Raw genomic sequence first — 9,718 nt, 5'->3', positions numbered from 1 at the left:
CAGTCACACCTTTAAACCTAGTCCCTGGTGCCCCAAGGTCCCCCCCGCCACATAGCAAGAAACCAAAATTGGTGCATTGGTGTCCTGACTTCACCTTCCCCCAATTTGAAAAAAAATATACAAATCTTTTTGGCAAAGGGTGTAATTTACTGCTGATGTTTTTGTATTTTCCGGGTGTTTTTTTTTTTTTTTTTTGCTTCCATCATGCTATGAATGCTGATTACATCATATAAATAATTGATAGAAAATGTTAAATTTCTGAGAAATAAGTGGTTCAACTATATCACAATTTTTTGTGTTTTTTTTAAATCTCAAAGTCTAAGAAGGTCACTTTTTTGTCTTTTTTGAAGTTTTTGTAGGGCTGTCCTGCACGCCGCCCGTCCGCTCGGCCCCATCAAGGTCACCCGGTTTCTGGTGCGTCTGTGAAGTCTATGACTTTGGCACCTGGTTGAGTCTCTGTCGACCTCTTCACCGTGGCTGTGCCGCCCTCTGTAGGACTCCTGTCAGGGGGGGCAAGGCAGGTGGCGGCTCGGCGCCACCTTGAAGTCCGTGAATAAGGATCCTGGGGACTAGAGGTCTTTGTAAAGCCGGAGGAGGGGCAGTAGGACCTCTGTAGAGGTAAAGTGCAGCGCCCGGGTCCAGGTTAGACACCAGGCTTTGGGGGTAGAAGTACGGAGAAGGAAACATGCGTTGCAGGGCCGAGTAATTTCCCGCTTCTGCCAGCAACTCCAGTCCCACCGCTGTCTGTCTCTTCCACTTTGTCCTGGGTAAGAGAAGAAAAAAAAACACATGAGGACCTTCTTATGTGAGAAATCTTTCCCTAGTTTATGGGTCAGGACCTTTCACAAGATTATATTACTCTTTAGTGGCAGGGGGCGGGGCCGTGACAACCTCCTATTCATTCAAGTACTTTCATATAAGGTGAGAGTGTGGCAGAATTGAAAATGGCTGAACAGATGGACCAAAGAGAGCGTAATTAAGTGGATGAGGGGGATTTATATTTCGGATGGAAAATCTGCGACGTCAATTGACCTGCGGTGCGGATAATAACTCGGCAGCTCCAGATTTTTTTCACCCATTGTAACGGGTGGCAGATTTGAAATGTGCAGTGAAATCCACACAATTCGGTGCGGATTTTGCTCCACTGCAGATCTGCAGCGTAGTCGGACACCTTTGGAGTGAATCCACACGCGTCAGATTTGTCCGTGCGGTTTTGCCGCGTAATGGGTAGCTGCACACGTGGTGGACTTTTTCGGCCACAAATCCAGCAGCAGATTTGGTTGCCAGTCCACATGCATAAGATGCAGATTTTGCGCTGCATTGGAATCCCCTGCGCCGCACGTCCGTTTCTCTGCAGCGTGCCGGCGAGATTTGTTCACCTCTCACCTACGTGTTTGGCTCTGCTACATGCTGCAGCTCTGCACCAGAAAACTGCAGCATTTAGGGCTTTGCAGATTTTGTTGCAGAAATTTCTGCGACTGAAAATCCGTTCCAGCGCATGGATTTCTGCAAGCCCCACTGAGGCGAATGGAACAGATTTTCTGCTGCGCAGAGTGTGAAGACACCCTTATGGTACACGTGCGTTTCTGCAAATGTCCTATCCATGTGAATGCAGGCTGCAGAAATCCGCGCACTTGCCCTCAAAATCAATGCAAGTCATTTTGCCGGGGGTGAATTCACCCTGATGAATGTCTGCACTTGTACAACATAAAAAGGGGGGGAAAAAATATGAAAATAGAAAATGGTTCAAATCAGTAAATGACAAGCGATTAAAGCTGCAACGCCAAGGAGTTGTCTAAATTATATTTAATGTTTTATTTTTAATTTGTAATTTTTTTGCCTATATGATTTTTGTATTTTATTTTTTTAATAAAGTTTACAAAGATGAATCAATATGATTTTAATCTATAATTCTTTTTGTGCTTGCAATAGTTTTAATAATTAGCCTTATTCCTGAATCACAGGAATCACATTTCCAAATATTTTTTAAAAAAAAGTTAAAAACCATAAATCGAACCATGTCAAAATTCTGGCAAAAAAATAATAATAATGTAAAGATCTAGTGAGGTGTATAAATATAACTGCTTCAGACGGCGCCGTCCCCTTAGGACACCTCACTGGGAATGTCAAAATCTATTGTACATATTCCATAATAATTCAATTTCATAAACTCGCGTCCTCGCAGCCTCTGCCTTTCAGCTCCCAGAAAAAAATAAAAATAAAAAAAATAGTCCCATTTCCAGGACTGAATTATTCATAAATCATAATTATAATAATTGTGTAATTACTGAAACAGCCTGTTAATTATTGATGCCCAAAGTAGAAATTGTTAATTTATTATTAATGTGTCAATGTGTTACATTCGTTGTTTACGTGGAGCGCGGCGCTGTCGTCTTACTGACGCCATTAGAAAATCTGTAAATGTAAACACAGATTGGTGCAAAATTCATTCAGGGGGAGAATTTTTATTATTTTTTACTAATTAGTTTTAGATTATTTTTGAATGCTCAACGTGGTAGAAAAAAAAAAAGAAAGTAAATAATACACATAATATACAGTTACGTACACGGGGAGCTGATCATAAAACTAGGGCAAGACGAGTACAACAATAAAATCAGTAATAATAAATATAATAGTAATAGAAAATTATAATGCAATTAAAGCAGTAATGCTGTAATAGAAAATGATATAATTAAAATAGTAATAAATGTAGAAAGTAAAGAGAATAATCTTAATTTTAAATGTATTTAAAAAATGAAGATGTAAAAAACTAAATTATTTACATTGCAATCATTTACTTTGACTGAATGTCTATTAATTACGTTCTGTTCATTTTATAAAATCCTGCTTCATGGAATCATCTACAAAGATCAGGGGACATTGTTATTATTATTATTTCTATGTTTGCTTTTTACATTTATAGAATTTGGCCCAAATAAAAGACGTCATCAATTATACATAAAACATATACATAGTAAAAAATATATATATATTTCCCCATATTAGTTGTAGTAATCTTTCTGTAAGTTACTTTTAATATTAATTTATGTGCCTGCTTCTTACATTTATAGAATTTTACCCAAATAAAAGACATCACAAAACATTTTTTAATCTATGGTATTATTATTATTATTATTATTATTATTATTATTCCAGTTAGGTCACAAGAATATTTTGGTTCTGTCATAAATCCTGATGCAATAACCTGGGCAATGTAAGATATAACAATGTGTCACCTCCAGCCCTAATTATGATAAAGCATGATGTATGTATAATGTATCTGTATATAATGATATGACATGGTATAATAAATGATATCATGCAGTGGGAGCTGCTATCTGGATGCCAGGGTCACCTATGTGTCCTGGACCAGCTCAGATATGACAGGTGTGTGGTTTGCGCTAAGGTTATTATTTGATGTTGCCCGACTACTGGTGTCACTTCTGTAGTCGGGTGAATACTGGTTGCGCCCTGGTTAGGATGTTTGCACTGCTGTGATAGCTGCAGGTCTGTACAGAGTCGGTGGGTGTACTGACCTGCGGTTCTGGTACCAGGTCCTCACCTGGGTGTGCACTGACCTGCGGTTCTGGTACTAGGTCCTCACCTGGGTGTGCACTGACCTGCGGTTCTGGTACTAGGTCTTCACCTGGGTGTGTACTGACCTGCGGTTCTGGTACCAGGTCCTCACCTGGGTGTGCACTGACCTGCGGTTCTGGTACTAGGTCCTCACCTGGGTGTGCACTGACCTGCGGTTCTGGTACTAGGTCTTCACCTGGGTGTGCACTGACCTGCGGTTCTGGTACTAGGTCTTCACCTGGGTGTGTACTGACCTGCGGTTCTGGTACCAGGTCCTCACCTGGGTGTGTACTGACCTGCGGTTCTGGTACCAGGTCCTCACCTGGGTGTGTACTGACCTGCAGTTCTGGTACCAGGTCCTCACCTGGGTGTGTACTGACCTGAGGTTCTAGTAGCAGGTCCTCACCTGGGTGTGCACTGACCTGAGGTTCTGGTACTAGGTCTTCACCTGGGTGTGCACTGACCTGAGGTTCTGGTACCAGGTCCTCACCTGGGTGTGTACTGACCTGCGGTTCTGGTACCAGGTCCTCACCTGGGTGTGTACTGACCTGAGGTTCTAGTAGCAGGTCCTCACCTGGGTGTGCACTGACCTGCGGTTCTGGTACCAGGTCTTCACCTGGGTGTGCACTGACCTGCGGTTCTGGTACCAGGTCCTCACCTGGGTGTGTACTGACCTGCGGTTCTGGTACCAGGTCTTCACCTGGGTGTCGGTCAGGTTGAGGGAGGCCGCCAGCTCCATCCGGTCCTGCACACTCAGGTATTTCTGCCTCTCGAAGCTGCGCTCCAACTGCGCCAACTGGTGGTCGGTGAAGGCAGTGCGGGCCTTGCGGGGCTTCTTCAGCCGGACCGGGGGGCTCTCCCTGGAGCTGGAGATTTCCCGCTCCCCTTCTTCTTTCACTGCAACCATCAATCAGCAGAGAGAATAACATTAGCCGCTAATAACCAGAATAACGCTGCGACATTTACTGCCGGCAGAATCCGGGGGTCACCGTCATAACCTGTTCTGTGATGGTCGTGTTTATCGATTAATTATATTGTATAGATTATAATAGTCATGCTTTATAAATTGCTATTATAACCTGTATAATTTATAACTTTTTATACAGTAGATTGTACAGATTATAACAACCAAACCTTGTGAATTACAGATTATACAGATTATAATAGTCATGCCTATAGATTTTGTTGTATAAATAAACTATATATATATATATATATATATATATATATATATATATAGTACAGATTATAATAGTCATACTTTATAAATTACACATTATACAGATTATAACAGACCCACTTTGTATTACATAGATTGTGCAGATTATAATAGTCATGTTTTATAGATGATATTGTATAAATAATAAACTATATATATATAGTGTAGATTATAATAGACCTTATATATATCATGCGGATTATAATAATGTTTAATAGATTATATTGTACAGATTATATTAGACCTGCTTTATAAATGACAGATTATACAGATTATAATAGTCATGTTTCACAGATGAGATTAGACCTGTGTTGCACATTACATAGACAGATTATAATAATCTTGTGCTGTATCTTCTAGCAGTCATGGATTGCACATTGTACTAATTATAATGGTGCTGGAATAATATATAATATCTAGTCCAGGTGTAATCTGTAACACGACTATTATAATCTGTAACACATGACAGTGTTCTCTGTATAACCGGCGACTGTAATAACATATAAAACGTATGAAATAATTATATATAATAATCCTGTGTATTTATGTGCAGCGCTGATTCAGGTGAGACAGGATCCCTTTAGTAAGTCTATCTGCAGTCCTATGTAAGCCTACGGAGCGCTGATCCCGACAACAAACTCCGCTCTGCTACACCTGCCTATAACAGGACACGGCCGTATGTAATGCTGTGCAGGCCTCTGATGTAGCAGAGCTAGAGCTGTCAGTCCCGTACACCCTCTGAGGGCAGGGGGGAAGCTGTGGGTGTTACCTGCAGTCCTATGTAAAGTCGGAAAATAAAATAAAAGTTGTAAAAGGACAAGCTCAGCTCTGCTACACTAACCAGGGAGATTCTGTATCCGCTCCGGGAAGACAGGAGAAAATATCCGGATAATTATATAAAGACTGGGATATTAGAAGAGTATAGTCTCTGAGGGGCATCACTGGGGCATCACAGGGGCATCACCCCCACAATCCACTCCCCATCTGCACCGGTTACTGCGGATTATTCATCCACAGCTTTCAGAACTTTTCTTCTAATAAATAATTACATAGAAAAAATCCGGGAAAACATCAATTATCAGATTCTATCTATCTATCTATCTATCTATCTATCTATCTATCTATCTATCTATCTATCTATCTATCTATCTATCTATCTATCTATCTATCATCTCCTATATCTATATATCTATCATCTCTCTCTCTCTCTCTGTAATATCTATCTATCTTCTATCTATTTATCTATCTGTCATCTATCTATCTATTTATCTCTCTCTATAATATCTATTTTCTTTCTTTCTTTCCTCATTTCTTTCTTTCTTTCTTTCTTTCCTCATTTCTTTCTTTCCTCATTTCTTTCTTTCTTTCTTTCCTCCTTTCTTTCTTTCTTTCTTTCTTTCTTTCCTTTTTTCTTTCTTTCTTTCTTTCTTTCTTTCTTTCTTTCTTTCTTTCTTTCTTTCTTTCTTTCTTTCTTTCTTTCTTTCTTTCTTTCTTTCTTTCCTCATATGTTATCATTTTGGAGTTCTGGTGCCTCTCATCTCCCAGTGCCCTCTCTGGCAGGGTGCTCTGGGTGCCTCTTGTACAGGGGTTTATGGGGTATTTTCTGGTGGGCGCTTTTCTGCAGCCCTTACGAGGCTGAGGCGGATTCCCTCTGTAGGAGACAATAATCCGCCTAATTGATCCTCTGGGGACCCAGGAGCCTTCACCTCACAAACCGCATCACAATGCACTGTCTAGATACCAGTCTAGCTTTAGAAAAGGTCATCTGAATCTTCTCATTACAAAAGTTTTATTATCTAATTTCACCCCCAAATAATTTTTTGGGTGTGAAAAGAAAATGTGTAGCAATGAGAATTATTCACATTTTCATCCAAATATAAACAGAACAATAATATCTGTCAATATAGTTATTTCATTCACAGTAAAAGTCTATTAACAAAACTGTTTAAAAATCCATATTTTGTTTTACTTTAAAAATACTCCCGCACAAAAATGTCCTTTAGTTAAAAAAAATGCATTGTTAAATACAAAATCTTCAAGAATATATATTTGTTTTTAGTTAAAAGAGAAAAAACATGAATTAGAAATTTAAAAAAGAGTATTAGAGTATTAGTTGTTTGTGTGTGCTTAAGATAAAAGATACATTTTAAAAATTAGGGAAAAAAAATGCTTTTTCCCCCATTATTTATATGAAAGTTTATAACTGTTCCTAAGTGAATATTTCATATTTTTTTCTACTTTTCTTATGTTTTTCCAAGCTCCATAATCGATAATAATAAAAATGTATTATTCTTATTTATAGAAAAGTTTATAAAAAACCCGTATGCAAAACAGCAAAGTTACTACCTAAATATGATTCTTATTCCCATAATCGATATTTAATAAAATAATAATAAAATGATTATTCTTTATATAAAAGTTTACAAAAATATGCAAAACAGCAAAGCTCCTATGTAAATATTTAACTTATTTCTATTTTTTCCGTTACATAAACGATATTTATTATTATTATTATTATTATTTATATAAAAGTCAAAACAAAACATACTTTTATGCAAAACAGCATAAACTTCCTGTGCAAATCTGTATTTTTTCACTTTTTCCAGTAAAATGGCCGCCTGTCCTCACCGCTCCGATCACTTTAATCTTTCCTGTCAGTTTTCATCTAATTGCATGGTAATAGATGGGCCCGACTTGTATGACTAATTTGGATGTCCGCTTTTATGTTAATTCCTTACATATTTATTCCTAATATTTCTATCAGATAATGAGGCCTCTGAGGGGAGGCTGCGGCCCTGAGATTCCTACTCATTAATTTTTTTCCCTTCCATATCGCATCAACATTTCTTATTGATTTATGCAACTTTTTTTTCAATTTTCTATATATGTGTATAAACTAGGGGTAAAAATCCCCATCCTTTTAGCTTTATTTCCTTCCAGAAATCCTCTCCTCTGTAGCGGAAATCAGAGATACAATGTATCAAGATCTGTTTATTTATCTTAGTCAGATATAATGTATCATGATATGTTCCCCCCCCCCCCTTTTTTTTTGCTTGGTCTTATCTTTCTCCAGAGCCCCCATGCCATTTCTTGGGGTGCACGTTTTAGGGAAGGGGTTAGACTCACCTTTACCTTTATATTCAGAGTCTGAGGACATGGAACTGCTGCTCTTCTCTAGTTTGTCCCTAAAGTCCTCAACAGTTTTACTGGACAAGCAATGGGTGAGGTCTTGGGCTGGTTGACCATTACTGGAGTAAGGGGCGCAGGTGGCCAGGGGCTTGCAGTCTGCTAAAATGTCTCTGATTAAGAAGGAAGAGGTAACAGTCCTGGATTGTGAAGGTGCAGAAAGTCCTGGCTGAAGATGCGACTCGATGGCCAGAGAGACCCCTTGTCTGGTGCTGATCGCCTCCAAACATTCTCTGGATGGGGAGGGTGGAGGAGAGCAGACACTGCTGACTTCTGACCTGGGGCTCAGCTCCAGGGGTGACCTGCTATCCCCCATCAATGGGTCCCCCTGAGAAAGCCCAGGGCTACTGGCTCTATGTGACAGGATGGTGTCAATCCCAAATCCGTTAGATCCTTCCATTCCAGCCTTCTTCTACTTTTCAGATAAACATTGAGCCGGGAAAAAAATGTCCCAAAAAAAAATAAAAATCTTTCTCTACTTAAGGTCCAGTGCTGGTGCCATCCAGAGAGTATGCAAGGTCCCTGTCCTGTAGCTGGGTGGTCGGGAGCAACTCAGGAGAAGACCCTTGTGGAAAATCGATAGAAGGATCTGCTGTGCAACCAGCTCAATGATGAGAGCATCGATCTGGAGAAGGGGTTCCTGCAAGAAGCTTCAGCTCAGGAGAGGCAGAAGAAGAAGAAGAAGAAAAGATGACTCTGAGCAGACCCAACAGCCGAGGAGGCAGGAGGTCACCCTCTGGTAGGAGTCATCCTAGGATGGGAAAATTCCAAGATGCTCTGAAGGCTTCAGCACCTTGGAGAGCGACACAATCAGGAGAACCTGCTCTCTACAGAAGAGGGGGTTTCGGTTCTGCATATGACCATTCCAGGATCTTCTGCCTAGGACCAGTTGAAGGTCTTCTGCATATGACTAGATCCAGGGGCTCCTCTCCACAGAACAGGGGTCTTCTGCCTATGACCAATCCAGGACCTTCTGCCTATGACCAGATACAAGGTCTCCGCTCTACAGAACAAGGGTCTTCTGCCTATGACCAATCCAGGACCTTCTGCCTATGACCAGATACAAGGTCTCCGCTCTACAGAACAAGGGTCTTCTGCCTATGACCAATCCAGGACCTTCTGCCTATGACCAGATCCAGGACCTTCTGCCAGTCCAAGTGCAAGGTCTCCTCTCCAGCTCCACAACCTTCCAGTGAAGCCTCGGTATCTTCTCGGCTGAGCTGTGTCCTGCTCCAGAGTCACCCAGGAGGGTCCTGCAGGCTCAGATCTTCTCCCTTTGAACTCCTGTGTAGCTTGCACTGTCCTGCTTCTCCTGGAGTGGGCTGGGGGAGGGGAGGGTCCTCTCCAGGCTCAGATCTCCTTACACACTGTCACTTCAAGCCTTTTTCTCTACAGAACTTGTGTCACTTTGGCAGAGCTCCTGGGGTGGCAGCAGCACACGTGTCACTGGAGCCTCCTCTGCCATTGGCTGCTGGCGGGCTTTTTTGGCTGATGTCATGTAGGAGAAGAACCTGATCCTCTTTCAGTTTGATTAAAAGAGACAGTGAATTAATTACAGCAGCTCAGGGCCGCTCTTTACAGGCAATTTCCACCCTGTTTGCTCTCATCCCCTCTTTCAGGAGCCTCTAATGATGCCCTTAACCCTCTGCTGCCTGCAATGCTACCTGCTCCCCCAGCCCATGGTGCCAACTCTGTGAGTAGGGGTACACATCTCTGAGTAGTAGGGGTACACATCTC

The 9,718-nt window shown here is 41.0% G+C and overlaps 1 protein-coding gene across 1 annotated transcript; it reads right to left on the bottom strand.

Annotated features, from left to right (window-relative positions):
- Positions 1–468: 468 nt before the first annotated feature.
- BARHL1 (BarH like homeobox 1) lies at positions 469–8,381 on the bottom strand. The gene is made up of 3 exons (XM_040442798.1): positions 7,928–8,381; positions 4,251–4,473; positions 469–763 (listed from the first exon to the last, which is right to left on the bottom strand). The coding sequence occupies exons 1-3, from the start codon at positions 8,379–8,381 to the stop codon at positions 469–471; spliced, it is 972 nt and encodes a 323-aa protein (XP_040298732.1).
- Positions 8,382–9,718: the final 1,337 nt, after the last annotated feature.

This window comes from Bufo bufo, chromosome 8, assembly GCF_905171765.1.
Source record: "Bufo bufo chromosome 8, aBufBuf1.1, whole genome shotgun sequence".
NCBI lineage: Eukaryota > Metazoa > Chordata > Amphibia > Anura > Bufonidae > Bufo > Bufo bufo.
The sequence above is the reverse complement of the archived record's forward strand: the minus strand, read 5'-3'. Positions and strand labels throughout refer to the sequence as shown.

Coding starts and splice junctions, on each gene's coding strand:
- BARHL1 (XM_040442798.1), bottom strand. CDS start 8,381: ATGGAAGGATCTAACGGATTTGGGATTGACACCATCCTGTCACATAGA. Junction 4,474..7,927: donor CTCAGACTCTGAATATAAAG/GTAAAGGTGAGT, acceptor TGATGGTTGCAG/TGAAAGAAGAAGGGGAGCGG. Junction 764..4,250: donor ACCTGGTACCAGAACCGCAG/GTCAGTACACAC, acceptor TCTCTTACCCAG/GACAAAGTGGAAGAGACAGA.